We start from the raw sequence: 19,769 nt of genomic DNA on the forward strand, positions 1-19,769 counted from the left end.
GATCACGAGAAAACAGACAAATCCAAAATGTGAGACATTCTGAAGACAACTGGCCTGGACTCTCGAAAGGATTCAGTGTCATTAAGAACCAAAGGAGGTTGTTCTAGATTAGGGGGAGACTAAGGAAACATGAGATAAAAAATGCAGTACATGAGCATTGATTAAGTCTTAGATCAGGAAAAGAAAATCCAGTTCTATAGGCCATTTTCAAGATAATTGAGGAAACCCGTGGACCATGCATTGTTTGATAATATTATGTTAATGTTGATTTCCTTGGGTGTGGCGATGATGGTGTGGTAATGTAGGAGGATATCCCTGTTATCAGGAGGTGAATAATAAAGAATTTAGGGGTGGTGTGTCATGAGGCGTGTCTGTAACCTACTGTTCAAATGGTTTGGCAAAGAAAGTGGGAAGGAGTGAGCATGTGTAGAGTAGGTTGTTCTGTTCAGTGCTGCTCAGTTGCTCTTATAGCACCAAGCACATTGCTTTTCATGGGGAGGTGCCCAATACATTTTTAAACTCATAAGTACTTTAAGGTATTAGTAGGCTTCTAGGTCTGAAATCATACCTCAGCACTGCGTGTTTGCCCTCTTTTTTTTTTTTTTTTTTAGATAGAGTCTCGCTTTTGTTGCCCAGACTAGAGTGAGTGCCGTGGCATCAGCCTAGCTCACAGCAACCTCAAACTCCTGGGCTCAAGCAATCCTTCTGCCTCAGCCTCCCGAGTAGCTGGGACTACAGGCATGTGCCCCCATGCCCGGCTAATTTTTTCTATATATATTAGTTGGCCAATTAATTTCTTTCTATTTATAGTAGAGATGGGATCTCCCTCTTGCTCAGGCTGGTTTCAAACTCCTGACCTCGAGCAATCCGCCCGCCTCGGCCTCCCAAAGTGCTAGGATTACAGGCATGAGCCACCGCGCCCGGCCTGCCCTCTCTTTAGCAGTGTGGTTTGGCTTAGGCATATACTATAGTACCTAATGTTGGGTAATTGGATGTAGTGGTTCATGTTTTCTGAAGTAGCTCACCAGGGTCCCTCTGGACTGCAAGTCTCTCTTGAATGCTAGAAAGTATAAATGAATGGTAAAGGAAAACCCAGCATATAGTCGACCTGCCTCTTTAACTGCTTCCTGAGAGACTGAGGTACAAATTGTAAGCATGTACCTCAGGGTGTCTTCTGTATTTCTGTTGTCCAGTGTGCTCAGTTGGGGGCTAACACCTCTTGGGGGTGTGCTGAGCAGAAGGAAGTACATCTCTGGAGTGCCGAGCAGTGGAGGCACCCCTCAGGTATTCTCCTGGGCTATAAGGCCTAGGGCCAGGATAAAGAATGGTGGATGCCCTTCCTTAGGCTTTGACCCTAACCAGCATCCTCGTAGCTAAGCAGGAAGGGAACAGAGAAGTTAATATTCTCTTATATTCCTGCAGGAACTTGTATGGCTATATGGTGTGAGATGACTAAAGCCAATTTAAGCAGCCTTAGCAGCCACTTGTAAAAGTAATTACAAAGTGAGAGAAAGAAGAGTGATTCTGCTACTACACGTTGTGAAAACTAATTATTTCAACAAACATTCATTGAACAGCTCAGTGTATAGCAAGCATCATAAAGTATCAGTCCTGGAGGATACAAATGACAAAATATACTCTTGCCTCAAGGAAGAGAAAGACTTCTCTTGCCATGTGCTGGACGCTTGGAGTGTGGGGGAGGGAGATGGGGTCCAGTGGAGATAATTACCAATCTAACAATTTTGCTATATTGCAAGGCTAGTGATGTGATAGAAAGCTAGTAAAAAGTGTTAAGAGAATGCAGAAAATGTGCCATGTGGAATTGACTGAGGTTTCAAAGGTAAGATTGGTCTTGAGGTGACTTGAAGAATGACCCTGGCAGGCAAAGAAGTGGGGAGACATTTGGTTTTCAGGAAAACGGCACAGCAGGTAGCCAGACAAGGGTGAGGAACCCGTGGCTGTCTGATTGCAAGATTGTTCTTTTTTAAGCAGCAAAGGAGGCAAGAAAAGCTTCATTTTTCTGAGCTACACCCTTTTGATAAAAGGATTTGTTCTGTAAAGTTTGAATTCAGTCAAAAGGCTGCACTCAAGGACCTAGAAGGCCACAATGTGGCCTTAAGGCCGCAGGTTCCCCACCCCTGATGGGGGTCTCAGAAACTGTGCTCAAGACTTTTATAAGAAGGGAATGAAGTCCCTGGAAGCCCTTTGAAGTTGGAGGGTGACTCGGTTTTAATAAGTGATCCTGGAGGGAATGTGGAGGTGGGCTTGTGAAGGCGCACGTGTCTGAGGGCGGGACCTGCAGCAGTCCGGGCCATAGCAAAGACTAGAAACTAGTAGCGGTGTTCTTGGAGAATTCTTCTAGTCCCCCCACTGAAAGTTTACAAAATTTTAAATCTAAGGAAGCCTTTTTTTTTTTTTTTTTTTTGAGACAGAGTCTCGCTTTTGTTGCCCAGGCTAGAGTGAGTGCCGTGGCGTCAGCCTAGCTCACAGCAACCTCAAACTCCTGGGCTCGAGCGATCCTTCTGCCTCAGCCTCCCTGGTAGCTGGGACTACAGGCATGTGCCACCATGCCCGGCTAATTTTTTTTATATATATATCAATTGGCCAATTGATTTCTTTCTATTTATAGTAGAGACGGGGTCTCGCTCTTGCTCAGGCTGGTTTTGAACTCCTGACCTTGAGCAATCCGCCCGCCTCGGCCTCCCAAGAGCTAGGATTACAGGCGTGAGCCACAGCGCCCGGCCTAAGGAAGCCTTTTAAAATACTTGAAAGAGTAGCTTATTTAAACCTTTGAACAGTTCTGAACATTTATTGCATTTCAGCTAGGAAAGAAAGTATTATTTCAGGCAAATTAGAACATGTGGACTGGTTACTCAGCATAGCCACCTAATCTTACAGAATTAGGTAGGAGGCAAGCTGTTTTAGTGGCCTTTGACCTCCTTCCAGAACTTTGTCGAGGTTCCTCCCAAATGGTCAGTGAATTTTTCTGGTTTGTATCCAGCATTCCAGCAGTTTAATGTACATCTATAAGCTGTAAAGATGTTGATTTCATTTATTCCTTTTTTTTTCATCTTTTGTTTTCTACCTGAGAAAATAAGCACTAGTCCATAGATTCTTATTCTTTATTAGAAATTTGCACAACATGTAACTAAAGATGGATCCAGCTGAGAAGTGTTACAGGCTTGGAGTTTAGACTAAAGAAGAGTGGGATCGTTTCATTTTTTTTTTTCTTTATTTTGAGGAAAGCTCAGTGACTTGCACTGTTTGAAGGAGCAATTATTACTATATAAGACACCTCCTGCTAATTGACTATCTGGGATAAACCACCACCTTATCTTCTTTAGATGTCATTAAACCATTTCTACCCACAATTTAGAGCTTTCCCATGGATATTTTAAACTTAGAATGTTTTGAACCTTGATGAATGGAAAAACCTTACAAAATTAACCTGTTTTATTGATTGAGAAGTCCCAGGTTCATGAGGCTCCATGTGTAATTTACAAAGGTTTGTGATTCTTTCTCTTCCTTGAGGCTTGAGTATTTCAGAAAATTCTTGGCATGGTCTCTTAGAGGTTTGGTATACAAAGAGCAAGGAAAGTTACCTATAGGCTTATGTGTGTATATTCTACTTTGGCTCCAAAGCAGTGATTCTCGTGGTGATATGGGACCACTAGATTCCAAGGTAAATAAGGTGGTTTACTAATGTCAGATTAGTGTGTTCATCTTCAAGTACCATAATAAATGTTTTAAGCAATTTCAGCTACCTGTTACTACAGGTAGTAGTAGCTCTTTACTAAGAGCTTTCCAATTCGATATGGTAGTTTTGGTAAAGGAATAACTGAAGGTTACTAGATTGACATTCACTGAAATATAGTTGTTAAATTGTTCACATACCAAGGATTACAATTTCTTAATATAAGGAATTATTCTACAAGGCAACTATCTTGATATTGGAACTACACTGATGTTATTGGTGCTTCTTTCCCATGTACAGCCTAGCCTATAGCTTAATATGTGTAATTATATTTATAATAAGGAATATATTATAAAACTCAGTTACATTTTATTTTTGAGAGTAGGCTTCATTTACTTGATTGAGAATTTAGTAATTGTATCTTGGGTGCCTATCCTTCTGCTAGGAGATGAATGGAAGTTGCCCCTTGCCCTTGAAGAGAAGACATTTTAATGGGAGTCAGAGATAAACAGATAATTATCATATAATGTGATAAGTGTGAAAGTAGACATTAATAAACATGAATATGGAGAATTTCAAAAGTACAGAGAATAGGAGAATGAACCCCCATGAACCCACCACCAAACTTCAACAATGACTAACTCTTGATTATGCCTATTTCACCCATACACCCCAGCTTCTCTCCCTCCCCTTTTATTTTGAAACAAATCCAAGACAATGTATCATGTGATGGACATTAATACATATTTGAATCGAGTACTCTGAGAATACTCTGGGAAAATAAACTAGACTGGAGGCTTGGGAAGGAGCTACAGAGAAGTAACATTGGAGTTCAATCTAGGTGGGGAGAGGGATGTTTTTGTTGCAGGTGATATGATGGGAACCAACAATTATCGCAATGTCTTGAAAATATTTGTGTGTATTCCTCTGAATTGGGCGCCCAGGATGTAATTTCAATGATTAGGAAGTTATTTTACCTGAGAACTTTATACAAATAATTAATTCACTCTTAATTTTAATAAACTAGGATAATCCACGAGTCGTGTTAATGACTAATCTGTTCTTTTTTCATCCCAGTGACTTTCTAGACTTTGTACATTAGAATCCACCCCCTGAAAAAGTCATTCTTCTTTGTAACAAGAGTAACAGCCATCCTTTGTCACCTTTATTTTTATCTTTGAAAGAGGAGGAATAATCAATTACTCAGTCTTGATGAAACATCACGAGTAGGTAGGTAGAACTTAATGATCTGAATTAAAAACCTCCCTGTATACTGGAGGAAAAGGAAACCCACCAGTGTGTACACATAGGTTCTCAAGGGACTTTTTGGTTAGCTATGCTGTGAAATCTTTGAGATTTCATCATATGTCTTCTCTCATTTTCCTGTTATGAAATGGGGTTTTCAGCATCGTTTTTCTTGTCTGTTTTCAGATCACAGAACTGTGTGGTGCAAAGCGGGTTGGTTATTTCGGTCCAACACAATTTTACATTGCTCTGAAATTAATTGCTGCAGCACAGTCTGGCCTCCCTGTTCGGATAGAAAGTATTAAATGTGGTGAGTATCTTGCATTTATACGTTTTATTGTCCATGACAAGTTTCTTGTTTATGAGAACCATTTTTAGTGGGTTTAAACTTTTGTGGAATTTCTCCTTGCTTCCTCCAACTCTTTTGTAAAATAAAATAAGGGAATTTAACAGGTAGCTTACTTTCTTTCTTTTTTAAATGGGGGGAAAATTCAGAGAGTGACCTGAGATTAGTTCCTTTTAACTGACTTGCAATTAAAATAGATTTTCTTCTTTAGCAGGAATAGACTGAGGTAGGAATTGTAGAGCCTGTGGCAAATAATCACACTCAGTTTAATTTTCCACTTGAGGTATCTATAATGTCATTTAAAGCTCTGTTAGGGATTGGGGTGGAGTGATGGGAGAGTTTGGGTGGAACTGTGCCTTTTCTCTCTCTCATCCCTGTCAGTCACATCAGATATGTTCATCCTTTAATTCCCAGTTCCCAAAGCACTGTTCTGATGACCATTAAGTACTTGAGGGCTACCAAAATTTTGTCAGAATGAATTTATCTTCTCAAAGTTCTGATTTAACATTTTCTTATCTTGCTATCCTTGCCCCCAACCAACTATATGCTTGAGTACTTTCCACAATTTAAAAAGCAAAGTCGGCTGGGCGCGGTGGCTCATGCCTGTAATCCTAGCACTCTGGGAGGCTGAGGTGGGCAGATCGCCCAAGGTCAGGAGTTCTAAACCAGCCTAAGCGAGAGCGAGACCCCGTCTCTACTAAAAATAGAAAGAAATTAATTGCCCAACTAAAAAACGTAGAAAAAAAAAATTAGCTGGGTATGGTAGCATGCCTGTAGTCCCAGCTACTCGGGAGGCTGAGGCAGTAGGATTGCTTGAGCCCAGGAGTTTGAGGTTGCTGTGAGTGAGGCTGATGCCACAGCATTCTAGCTTGGGCAATAAAGTGAGACTCTGACTCAAAACAAACAAACAAACAAAAATAAATAAAAAGCAAAGTCTCCAACTATTAGCATTACTTCTATTGCCTCAGTATTCGTTTTAAAAATCTTTATGAAGAAGGTGATTATTTGAGGGATGTACTCATGTCCTTTGATAATTCACTGTGATACAAATTACTTTTATATGGCCATACAGCTATGCAGGAACTTTTTTCTTTTCTTCATTTTGAGATTAAAACCACTGAGCTGTTCACAGCTGTGAAGTCTCTGGTAGACATCTAAGTGGATTCAGGATTTATGGTTAGTCCATGGGGTCCTTGTAGGACAATCCAAATAGCTGAGAAGCATGCCATAGCTGGTCATGGGAGACCAAGGCCTTCGCACTAATCATCAGGAGGCCTCGGTCATCATAATCTTTATTTATTAAGGGGTTAGTATGTGCCAGGCACTGTCTCATTTAACCCTCACAACACCCTAGGAAATTAGGTACTTGTGTCAGTTTGCATTGCTTAGGATAAGCTGCGATAATAAACACCACCACAATCTCAGCACCTTAATCAGATAAAGGTTCATCTCCCACTTTGCAGTGGATCAGAGTGACTCTCTAGAGCAGCTGCCCTCCATGTGGTAGCCCTGTGATCCTGGCTGCTTCATCTGTGGCACCTCCAACACAACACCTGTTCCCACAATTGCCACAACAGGGAAAGAGTTTCTCACTCTAGCAGTTAAATGCTTTGGCTTGGTTGTGACTTGCTGCTGCTGTTCACAGTGCATTGGCCAGAACTTTTGTCACATGGATCTGCTTCACTGCAGAACAAATGCGGGGAACACAATTCTCTCATGTGCCTGCAAGGAGAGAACTGATTATGGCTGGGCACTGCAAGTCTCTACTGTGGAGTTGTTGTGGTCCCTATCTTAGAGCTGTGGAAATTGAACTTTAGGGAGGTTGAGTAACTTACCTAAGGACACACGGTTAGTAGAGTTCGGAACTAGGAGTTCCACCTCTAGTCTCCATGTTCTTAATTGCTGTGTAAAATAGCCTTTTGTCAATTCTTTTCTGTTTAGTGAGGTGCTGACTCTAATCTGTAATCACAGAATATTTTCTGAATGGGAAATAAATCGGACCCCAAAGGCATCCCTTGGTATGACAGAATTTGGTTTTCTGAAATAGGTTTCTTGATGGAGCATCATTTGGTGTTTGTTGTTGCAAGGCATAGTAGTCACTTGCTTTGATTAAAGGTTACATTACATTGAATTTGGATTTGTGGTATGCATTGTTAGTTTTTATTCCACTATAAATGGTCATTAGGCTTTAGTATAGTATCTTCCAACTTTATCTTCTGGAAAAGTTAGAGCTGCTTTGTTGTATACAAGAATAAAATTCTGATACTTTTGTTGCTTATTTTAACTTAGACTTATGTCTTTTACTTGATTGGTGCCCAGATTGACAGCTTAATTTCCTGGGAATGGGGAGAAGGATTGTTGAAATTATCTCTTGTGTAAAGGATGAACACTTTTTCACAAATACAAGGCTTTCTCAGTTGGATTTTACAAACACTGATGCTGCCTTTTACCTCTGAGGGCTTAAGTGTGCCCAGACTTAATTCTGCATTATCTTCTTCCATTTAAAGATTTATTAAATAAAAGTTATTTGTAATCAGCATATGTTGAATAAGAAAGGGGGCAAGATTGGGCCAAACTTTGAGCTGCCACTTAGAATTTTCCAGTTTGTTGCTTGAAATCCATTAGCTTAATGTCTGATGACACAAATCTTGAAGGCCAAAGAGAATGCTCCGTGAGAACCTAATCTGAAAGACCGTGGTAGCCCTGTCATACCCAGGGCATCATAACTTGGAGTTTTGTGTGGATACCCTCATATCACGAATGCCATGCACCTGTGCAGATGTGGGTGTTAACCTCTGACCCCTAGTCTTGCCCGTTTTGGTGAATGCCACTACCATCCACAGCTGCTCAAGCCAGAAACCCAGCAGTCATCCTGGATTCCTCCTTTTCCCTCACTCCCCACTGGAGCCCATCAAAAGTTCTGGCAGTGTGGCTCCAACCTCACTGCCTATTGCTTCCATCTATTTGTACCTACTAGACTAGACCAGGCCATCTTCAGCCACTCACCTGGGTACCACAATGTTTTTGTCATTGGTGCCCTGGCATCCTCTCCTCTCTACTGTGAGCTTTTTTACCGCTTTTGAAAGAGTGATTTTTTAAAAATATACATTAGATCATTTCATCCTCCTCCTTAAAACTCTCCAGTGTTTTGCTTATTGCACTTAGTACACATTTCAAAGTCCCTATACTGATCTGTAAGGCCCTGCATAATCCAATTCCTGCCTACTTTTCTATGCTCATCTCAAATCTTTCCCCCTTGTTCACTATGTGTTCCCCATCCTCACTGACTTTCTAGTCATTTCAGGGTGATCTGTTTCTTGCCACAGGGCAGATACCTAGGGATCTGCTCTTCCTTTCTTTTTTCCATGGCTGGCTCCTTCTCAACCTTTAGGATTCAGAGACTGCCCCCATCATCCTACCTATGAATTCACTAATGAAGGAACTAGCATATGGTATTAATAAAACTGGTTCAAGAAAGTATAGAGAGTTAGAAATATTTATAGTCATGGAAAGAAAGGATACTGGAATAGGGTTGCTGAATTACATATAAAACTGATTAATGCCCTCTAGGGCAATACAAGTGCAACTTGGCTGTTGTACTCTTTTCTAAGATGAACTTTATTTGCATTGCTATCAGACAAGAAATACTTGTTAGCTAACAGTTTTCTACAAGTTAATATCTACACTTTCAAAATTATGAGATACACTCATATTGCATTCAAGAGTAAATTGAATTGTAATCAAGAGTAAATAGTGAGTCAAGGCAGAAGACGTCCATATCCCTAGGAAGTGAGGTGATCCTTGGTGGGCCTATTGAGTCCTGCTTCTGCAGGGCAGACTCCTTCCTACTTTGTTTTCTCCTAGCATCAGTTTCCTGATAGCACTTAGCAGAGTTTGTAAATATTCATTATAGGTTTCATTTTTTTTTTTTGTCTATCTTCCTCACTAGTTAGCTTGCCTAAGGGGAAGGGCAGAGGACCTGGTAACCCCCGCATTATGGGGCATTGTAGGTACTTACTCGGTGCATATTGGTTGAATGAATGGATGAATGAAGAGATGAATGTTTATGCATGGAGAGGGAATCTTTTTATTTTTAATTTTTTCTTTTATTCATCATATTATGGAGGTACAAATACTGTTAGGGTTACAAATATTGCCCCTGTCCCCCCTCCCTCCCTCCGATGTGTCCAATCCCCCGGTGGTGTGCATCACATACGTTATGGAAGCATACACCCCTTTCCTCCTCTCCCCTACCACCTGCCCACCACCCGATAAAAAGTTTTGTTGTGTTTTTTTTGACATTTTGGTTACATTGTATATCTTTGCCTCTCCCTAAGAAGGGTTAGAGTTATGACCTTCCCCTCCAAAATGCTCACCACATCCCTAAGATTGGGTCCTCCCCCCTCCCCCGAATCCCTGGTGAGCATTGCCACCATTTGAAAACCATAGTTTTAATCATTCAGTACCAATTTGATGGCGAGTAGATGTAGAGCCCATTTTCCATGTCTTGTGTCGCCTCACTTTGGATAATGGGCTTAAGCTTAATCCAGGATAGCATAAAACGGTCCTAGCTCACCGTCATTTCTTAGGATTGAGTAATATTCCATTGTGAGCATATACCACATTTTAATTATCCACTCATGAATTGATGGGCACTTGGGTTGTTTCCATGACCATGCAATAGTGAATTGTGCTCCTATAAACATTCGGATGCAGATGTCTTTATAATAGAATGACTTATGCTCTTTTGGGTAGATGCCCAACAATGCTATTGCAGGGTCGAATGGTATTTCTATTTCTAGCTGTTTGAGGTATCTCCAAATTCTTTTCCACAAAGGTTGCACTAATTTGCAGTCCCACCAGCAGTGTAGGAGTGTTCCTGTCTCTCCGCATCCTCGCCAGCATTTGTTGTTTTGGGATTTCTTGATATAGGCCATTCTTACTGGGGTTAGGTGGTATCTCATTGTGGTTTTGATTTGCATTTCTCTAATAATTAGAGAAGTTGAGCATTTCTTTATATATTTGCATGCCGTTATTCTGTCTTCTTTGGAGAAGTTTCTTTTCATTTCTGTCTCGAGAGGGCATCTTAATCTTATGTCACTCTATAAGCTGAAACATTTGGAATTCACATTCACTTGCAACTCCTGACGGGCTTTTACAGAAGTCATCCCAGACTTTCTGTCATCTTGGTTTTGTCATCTTGTCAGGCCCTGGTTCCTAACCTTGTCTGTACTTGAGAATCACCTGGAAAGCTCTAAGTACAAAATAAAAAACACAGATACCAGTCTACCTCCAGAAATTCTCATTTAATTAGTCTGGGGTCCAGCCTGAGCATCAGGATTTTTGTTTTTGGAGATAGAGTCTTGCCTTGTAACTTGAGCTAGAGTATATAGTGTCATCATAGCTCACTGCAACCTCAAGCTCTTGAGCTCAGGCAAGCTTCCTGAGTAGCTAAGACTATATATGTGTGCCACGAAGCCCACCTAATTTTTTTATTTTTTGTGGAAACAGGGTCTTGCTCTTGCTTAGGCTGGTCCCAAACTTCTGACCTCGAGCAATACTCCTGCCTCAGCCTCCCAGAGTGCTAGGATTAGAGGTGTCAGCCACTGTGCCTGGCCTGGCATAAATTATTTTTATTATGTATTAACATAAGATCAGTTATAACTCTTTATTTATTTATTTATTTATTTATTTATTTATTTATTTATTTATTTATTTATTTATTTGAGACAGGACCTTACTCTTGCTCAGGCTGGAGTACAGTGATGTCATCATAGCTCACTGCAACCTCATACTCCTGGGCTCGAGAGATCCTCCTGCCTCAGCCTCCCGAGTAGCTGGGACAACAGGTGCACACCACCACACCTGCCAACATCAGGATTTTTAAGAGCTCTCCTGGTGATTCTTATATGGAGAAAAGGTTGAGAATAACTTCTCATGAAAGCCACATCACGCATTTTCAAGAGCTATCCTTAAACTGTATCTTTAGTCACACTAGCAGTGCCTGAACTAGGGTACAGCAAGATACAAGGCACATGATTTAAGGGGGCACTTATTTTCAGAGTTGTGCAAGTGCTGACTCTTCATTTATACCACCCTGATAGCAAGTTCCTCCTTCAGTGTTGGCAGTAGGCATCCCTCTAGCCTCACCCTACTTGGAGCTGGGGGTAAACAGATGGTGAAACAGCTTTCTTGGAGGATGGAAGGAAGGGGGAGGTGAAAATTAAGGAGCAGTAGAGAATTCTTTATGAGGAAACCATGTGGCAAACATTTGCCCTGGGAGCTGCCGTTACCTTTCTTCTTTCTGGGGATTGGATTTGACCATGTGTGAGGACTGAGGGTAGGTTAAGCAGGATTTAAAGTAGGGTCCCTAACCTTTTTTGTACCATGAAACCCTTTGGCAATCTGAAACCTATGCCTTCTCAGAATAATGTTTTAAATGCATACAAAGACATAGGATTATAAAGGAAATCAAGTATATTAAAATAGTCACACTGAATATTTAAAAGAAATTGTTATATAGCAGTATACATGCTTCTTTATTAATGTGTTAAATAAAAGATCTAACAGTGATCAAAATAGCTACCACACTTTCAAAGTAGCAATGAACTGTAATGAACTTGAACAGTACTTCAAGATATCTATAACTGGGTGACAAAGTTATAGGTATTGCTAATGATACTACAGTGGTTTGTTGCCCACGTGCAGAATTGACAGAAATGTGAAATTTCAGTTAGAGAAGGGGAAATAAAGACATAATTTTTTTTCTTATCCAAGGTGACAGACTCCTTGATTTCTTTTCCATAGTCCTTTTGGGAGCCTCTGAATCCTGACAGTGCGATGGCATGATTCATGTGGTCTCTGGGGCTGTGTTCCCCAAACTGGTTCGTGATCTGGTAGCAGTCTGGCACAGTTTACAGTGGAAAGAAAGAGAATTAGGACAAAAGAGTTATTTATAGAACTAAATGTATTCAGTTCTAAGACTTTTTTTTGTTCGCTTGTTAAGTGTTCTTTTATGAAATTGGTAATGGGTAATAGTTTGGGGTAGCATTCTTGACAATGTTAAATGTTGGCAACTTTTATAGGATTTTGAGTACTAAATACTGTGTTGAGATCTCCCATGAAGCCGAGGTCAGCTCAGCCTTTCTGCCTGACATTCAACCCACTCTCCCTTTCCTTTGGCAATTTCTTTCACATTCTCTCTCAGCCTTGCTACAGGGACCCAGAGCTGTTTTGGACAAAGTTCACCTATGCAGGTTGACACATTGTACAGCTGGCCAATTGTGCTTTCTAGGGGTCCTACCCCTTTACCCCATTCCCATGTCTTTAACTCTGTTGTTGCTCCTTAAAGGTCTTCCCTAACCTTCTGAGCAGTAGTTTCCAACCTTATTTATTTTTGTTTATCTTTGTTATGGGATTCTTTGACAATCTAGTAGTAATAAAAGCTTGGAATTTCACCATGAAAATATACATTGATATTATGTAAAAAATGTTGCCTTCAACTTCAGGGGTTTTTGGACCCCCCAGAACCTGTTCATGGAGCCCAGCGAAGAGCCCTTTTACCAGAGAAATACAGTATATGGGATGGACACAGAGGATTTAAGTTGGAAGAGGCCTAGAGATAATCTCCTTTTACATATAGGATAACTGAGGCCCAAAGAGGTGAAGTAAAGGAGAGACTGACTGGTGGTAGCAGAGTGCAGTGTATTACTGACCTCCTAGCTCACTCCTGGGTTCTGCCCATTGTGTGGCCAGTAAATGTAACTTATTTACCACCCTCCCCTGCCCCAAATTTATAAGATCACCCTTCCCACTCTAATCTCTACCCTCCTGATCTAGCTGTCTAGCTATCCATTTCCAAATTGATGAGGTTTTTCAGATTTATGGATAGATAGGAGGATAATAGATAGGAGGCTAGAAGGCTTTGATCAACCCAGACCTGGATCGATGAGACTGCCTGGTGTTTTTTTCCTAAGTAATTTCAGGAAGATGTGGGAATGACTTCATTTTGGAATTGTAAAACATTATTGGCATAATTTTTTGTTAACCTGTAAGTAGCTGATTTAAATGAATAGGCAACAAAAAGTAGTGGGAGAGTAGAGACTCTGGAGGCAGGAGTTTTTGTTGTGGTCATAGCTCTGCCATTGTATTGCTGCATGACTAAGAGAAGTCTTCCCCTCCCTTTCCTGGGCATATTTCATCACCTGCAAAATGCAGATATTTGAGCAGATTTTTTCTAGGTCATTTTTCAGCTCTGAAATGCCACAATTTCATGCTAAATGTTCAAATCTGTAATAGAATTTTAGTTTTCAGTATGGCAGTACAGCCTAGTGGCCAAGAGTGTGGGTCCCAGCAATAGATTACCTAATTTTGCTTTATCATCCCTCTTATTTGTGTACCCTTAGGCAAGTGCTTTAATCTCTTTGAATTTCAAGTGACTCACCTGGAGAAAAGGGATACCAATACTACTTGCCTTATAGGGTCGTTGTAAGCATGAAATCCGGGAATCCTTTGTCATGCATCTAGAACTGTATTATCCAATATGGTAGCCACTAGCCGCATGTGGCTGGCTATTGAGCACTTGAAGTTTGGCTAGTATGACTGAGAACTTGAATTTTTAATTAAATTATTTAAAATTTAAATAAAAAGCCCCAAGCAGTGTAAAATAGTTTTGTTTTCTGTTAAATGCAATTTTGTTGATTTAGTAGGACTACATTTCAGTTAAACCATTGAGTTGTGTAAAACAGGGGTCAGCAAACTTTTTCTGTAAAGGGCCAGATAGACTTGGTGAGTCATATGATCTTTGTCACAACTACTCAACTCTGTTGTAGTATGAAAGTAGCCATGGACATTATGTAAATGAAGGCTGTGTTCCAATAAAACTTTGTTTATGGACACTGAAATTTGAATCCCATATTTTCTTTCTTTTTTTTTATTTTAGCATATTATGGGGGTACAAATGTTAAGGTTATGAATATTGCCCATATCCCCCTCTCCCCTCGAGTTAGAGCCTTAAGCATGAGCATCCCCCAAACGTTGCACATCTCACTCATTGTGTTTGTATATACCCTGAATCTCATATTTTCATGTCATGAAATATTATTTTTCTTTTGACTTTTTTCAAATATTCAAACATCATACTTATAGGAGATACAGAGATAGGCAGCAGGCTGGATTTGGTTTTTAGATATATATCCAAGATAAATAAATTCACATCTATCAAAAAACATTTATAAGAATTTCATAGCAGCTTTATTCATTCATAATGACCCCAAACTGTATACAGCCCAAATGTTTATCATAGGACAATGGATAAAAATTTTAATGTATTTTTAAAAGTGGATTAATCCATAGCAATGAAAAAGAATGAACTATGTCTGCATACAGTTTATTGGGTAATTATCACAGATATAATGTTGTGAAAGAAGCTAGTCACAAGGACAAATACAGTATGATTTCATTTATGAAGTTCTTTAATGGCAAAGATAATCTATAGGTTTAGAAATTAGTATAGAGGTTGCTGGGTAGAATAAGGGGAGAGGATTAACTAGAAAGGAATGTGAAAGAAAATTCTATACCTTAATTTGGGTGTTGGTTACATGGATATATATTTATCAAAGCTCTTCAAATGATATACAAGAATGGATTAATAAAATGTGGTATATGTATACCATGGAGTACTATTCAGCTCTAAGAAACAATGGTGATATAGCACATCTTATATTTTCCTGGTTAGAGCTGGAACCCATACTACTAAGTGAAGTATCCCAAGAATGGAAAAACAAGCACCAGATATATTCTCCAGCAAACTGGTATTAACTGAGTAGCACCTAAGTGGACACATAGGTACTACAGTAATAGGGTATTGGGCAGGTGGGAGGGGGGAGGGGGGCGGGTATATACATACATAATGAGTGAGATGTGTACCATCTGGGGGATGGTCATGCTGGAAACTCAGACTTGTGGGGGGAGGAGGGGAAAGGGCATTTATTGAAACCTTAAAATCTGTACCCCCATCATATGCCAAAATAAAAAAAATAAAATAAAATAAATGGCATACTTAAAGAACTATATAAATTATTCCTCCATATGCAATACCCTTTACATAATTAAAAAAAATCAATTAGTTGCTGACATTTAACATTATAATATTTCTTAGTATAATACAGATTTCTGGCCACAATGGCCACATTCCCACATAGCAATGAACGACTAGAGCTGTACTGTTTCATTACACCTCATCAATTTCATAAAAGGACACTTAACAAGAGAAACAAAAAAAGTCTTAGAATCAAATACATTTAGTTTTATAAATAACTCTTTTATCCTAATTCTCTCCCCTTACACTGCAAACTATGCCAGATTGCCAAGAGACCACGAACCAGTTTGAGGAACACACGTGGCTACTGAGCACTGAAACTGTGGCGAGTACGAAGCTAGCTGTGCAGGGAGGGTAGAGAACACATAGATAGGAGTTGGAAGATCTAGTATGAAAACATGATGTAAAATGTAAAGCATTTCATTAATAATTTGTTGATTACATGCTGAAATGATAATATTGAGTCAAAATAGATGATTAAAATTAATTTTACCCCTTTTAAAATAAAAAATTTTAATTGAGACAAAATAGAAATAACAAACTTTCCCATCTTAGCCATTGTTAAATGTACAGTTCAGTAGTGTTAAGTATATTCACACTGTTGTGTAACCAATTTCTAGAAGCTTTTTACCTCACCTTGTAAAATAGAAGCTCTGTACCAGTTAAACAACTCTTCATCTTCCCCTCCCTGCCGGCCCCTGGCAACCACCCTTCTCCTTTCTGTTTCTCTCAGTTTGATTACCCTTGATGCCTCATCTAAATGAAATCATGTCTTTTTGTGGCTGTCTTATTTCACTTTTTAAAAAACTTTTTAATGTGGCTAGTATAAAATTCACAATTATATATGTGGCTTACATTATATTTCTAGTGTACAGCATTGAAGGACAGTAAACAGTGGCCACCATTTTAAACAGGACATTGGCTGTCTGCCCAGCATCCTCCAGTCCCTGTTGTCTGGCTCACGAGGCTCAATGTCACTTGCCATTTATTATCGCATTTATGCTGCTTATGTTTTTGCTAATGGATAGAGGAAATTAAAGTATTTCTCATGTCTATGTCTCCATCAAATATGGAAAACCAAAGGATTTTTCCCTTACTTTTTTTAGAGGATTGCATGTTTAAAAGGGGGAGGCATGGAAGGGAAAAATAGTCTTTTATATTTAATATACAAAGGGTGTTTCTATATTCAAAGAATATAACCTAAGATGCCATTATGAAACAAATTGTTGCCTTGGATGGCCACTTTCATTGTCTCCTTGGACCCTATAAACGTTTAGTTTGAACTTTCCATTTGTTTCCTGTGTGTTAATTTAATTCAACTTGGGAAGTAAGGTTCTAACCAACTACTACAAACAGACCAACAGACCACTTTCTGTGATTACTGACATATGTCATTGTATAGCACAGTGGTCCCCAACCTTTTTGCCACCAGGGACCTGTTTCTTGGAAAACAGTTTTTCCACGGGGACAGGGGCTGGGGCAGGGGAGGCGGGGTTGAGGCAGAGCTCAGGCGGTGGTGCGAGCAGTGGGGAGCAGCTGTAAATACAGATGAAGCTCCTTCTGTGTGACCCAATTCCTAAGTTTCATGGAAGACAATTATTCCACATGGGGGGAGGGCGGAGTAGGAAGGGAGAGAGCAGAGCTCAGGTGGTGATGTGTGGCCTAAGGGTTGGGGACCACAGGTATAACAGATACTTTATTGATTAATTTTCTAATAAAGTTTCACTATCAAATTTGGTGTACTAATGAATAGGAAAAACATTCAGATTGAAAATTTATAAACTGCTTTTACATTTTCCTTTGTAAAAGCTTGTAGCAGCTTAAGGGAAATGGCACCTTTATGAAAATGTTCAATGATAAGAATATTTTTATGTATGGTTACAATTCTGTTAAATGAGAGTTGTTTAAAACTACATGACCAAAGAAAGTATAAGAGAAGTTCAGCTGTATTTGTCTTTTGCTGTTTGGTGGCTGTCTAGGGGAGAGAGGTGGTTTCCTAGAGGAACAGTTCTAGAGAAATGCCATAGCCAAGGGGGAAGAATGTATGAAGTGACAATATTCTAAAAGGTATCTGGGAGCCTGACTGAAGTCCTAGTATAATAATTGATATTCATAATATCATGATTGTATTCCATTGTTCCCTGGAGTCATGTGTTGAATGCTAGTGAAACACTGGCCAGGGAGTTTATAAATACTAAGTATTTCTTTCTTTTCTCTCTCTCAAGACAGCCATCCTCTAGTGGGCAGATCAGGGTACAAATTATTTTATGTGATCTTGTTCCATCTCTTTAGATCCTTTTTGCAGACTGAGCTGAAACAAATATCTTTCTCAGAACAGAACCATAGGATTAGTTTATATTTGATTTACTGAGAATCTAGAGTTTATTCTCTTGCTTTTTTTGCATTTGAAGCCCATTCCTGCTTTGAATGCTGGTGAGCTGCCTGAGGTTGGGAAACATTAAAAAATTAAAAATGGTGGTCATCCTCTTTTTAGAGCAGAGTCTTGGTTTAATTTTCCATATTGGTTACTCTATTTATGTCTCTTGGGCCTTTGGCTGATTGATCATGCAGAGATTTGTCATCTTGCCTGATTCTTTGAATCAAATGTGGACATAGCAACTAAAAATAAACATGATGTGGATATTAGAGAACCAGGGGCCTTCTTTGCCTGGAGAGCTCGGATACTTCCTTGCTGTTGCTAAGATGTTTTCTGGCTTTAGCACAGCATCAATCATTGGAAGTGCAGCTGTGTTTCTGGAATAGAGAGTTGATGGAAGAGCAAAGGCACACTGATGAGTATCATCCTGAACAATGGATACAGATGCGAATGATTATGCATAATCCATAATATTGTCCCCATTTTTATAGGTCTTTATGCTATATGATTGCGTGTGATTTGCTGTGCTGAGAACTAGAAGGGTGCCAAAGCATCATTTCCATTTTCAAGATAGGTTTGTCAGAAATTTGAAAGATAAGTAAATATACCAGACTGTCACATTTCAGCTCTTTGCATCAGTGTGAGTGGCGAATAGTTTTGACAGTAGAATCTGGCTGAACATTAATTGATTGCTCTGACTTGATATCATTTTGCTTATTCCATTACAAAAAGACAACTATAGATTGAGTTTGAAAATCCCTTAACGTATATATAGGGTGAGAAACTGTTCTACCCAGTAAGTTTGCCTTGGGAATGAAGGACTTTTCTGTAGGGCACTGGTCAAGAACCAGCTTGCCTGGGTTCGAACCCTGGCTCTGCCACAGATGAGCTGTTTGATATTGGAGACGTTACTTGGCTCCTTCATGTCTGTCTCCACAGCTGTAAAGGGAGCATAATGATAGTTTTATCTTACAGAGTTGTTGTGAGGATTAAATGAGTTAATTTGATCCTTAATGCTGTGCCTGGCATGTTTAAGTGCTATGTAAGTTTTACCTGCTACCATTTGTCACTTGTTATTATATTTATACAGTGTCTTGATTGTTGGACTAAAGGATAAAGTGAGAGATCAGTCTCAAACCTCAATTTGTTCTGCGATAATTTGGCAACATTGAAAAATGTTAAGCCAGAATACCTTGATGAAACTGTAGCATTTTTCTATCATGACATTATTATAGGAGTCCTCATTGTGTCTAAATCAAAATTTAATCTATATTTAGTACTCTGGAATTTTTCCTCCAAAATGATTCATCTTTTGGCCATTGAGTTCCCCTTTTTGCAGTGTTTAAATAAAATCTCACTTGAGCCTCTCTCATTTCTGGTCCTAAAGAATTGCCTCTGCCTCGCTTTATGATGTCAAAGAATGATGGTGAGATACGATTTGGAAACCCAGCTGAGCTGCATGGAACTAAGGCTCAGATTCCATATTTAACCACGGAAAAAAATTCCTTCAAGAGAACGGACGATGAGGATAAACAGGTAAACAGTCTGATCAGGCATGCTCATTTGATTCTGACCATGAAACCTTACATAGCAGGGCTTCATACTTGCTGTTAAGCTTCCAGCAAATCTCACCATCTGGAATACACAATTGCAGACTTGGTAGTGAGCCAGTAAAGTTTCCTCCTAGCAGGAAAAAGGGGTTGATGTATAGGAATTACCACGAGCCACCCATGGGCCCTTTGGAGCTTACTTTAAAGTAGAATCATGTCTAAAAAGCTGCTGATTTAATGCACTTACTTGATTTCTCTAGGTCAGTGGTTTTCTAAATCGGGGTTCTTTGAAATGTAACTTCTAGGAGTTTTTAATAGGTCCTCTCCTCCAAAAAGAAGTCTGGAGAAAAGATTTCTCCGGTTAAATACATTTGGAGAATGCTGCTTCATGTCTCATTATTGGGGGAGAGACTAAATCCTCAGTCTTGGAAATTCATAGAGCACATTAGCCCAGTAAA

At 39.5% G+C, this 19,769-nt stretch overlaps 1 protein-coding gene across 4 annotated transcripts in view; it reads left to right on the forward strand.

The window, feature by feature from the left end:
- Positions 1 to 19,769, forward strand: part of REPS2 (RALBP1 associated Eps domain containing 2) — a 199,946-nt gene that overhangs the window by 49,030 nt on the left and 131,147 nt on the right. For all 4 annotated transcript variants that reach the window (XM_012784718.2, XM_012784719.2, XM_012784716.2 and 1 more), the window contains exons 2-3: positions 5,126 to 5,249; positions 19,149 to 19,297. In XM_012784718.2, the coding sequence (XP_012640172.2) occupies positions 5,126 to 5,249; positions 19,149 to 19,297 (273 nt within the window). The remainder of the gene's footprint in view (positions 1 to 5,125; positions 5,250 to 19,148; positions 19,298 to 19,769) is intronic.

The sequence above is a fragment of the Microcebus murinus genome, chromosome X (assembly GCF_040939455.1).
Source record: "Microcebus murinus isolate Inina chromosome X, M.murinus_Inina_mat1.0, whole genome shotgun sequence".
Taxonomy (NCBI): Eukaryota; Metazoa; Chordata; class Mammalia; order Primates; family Cheirogaleidae; genus Microcebus; species Microcebus murinus.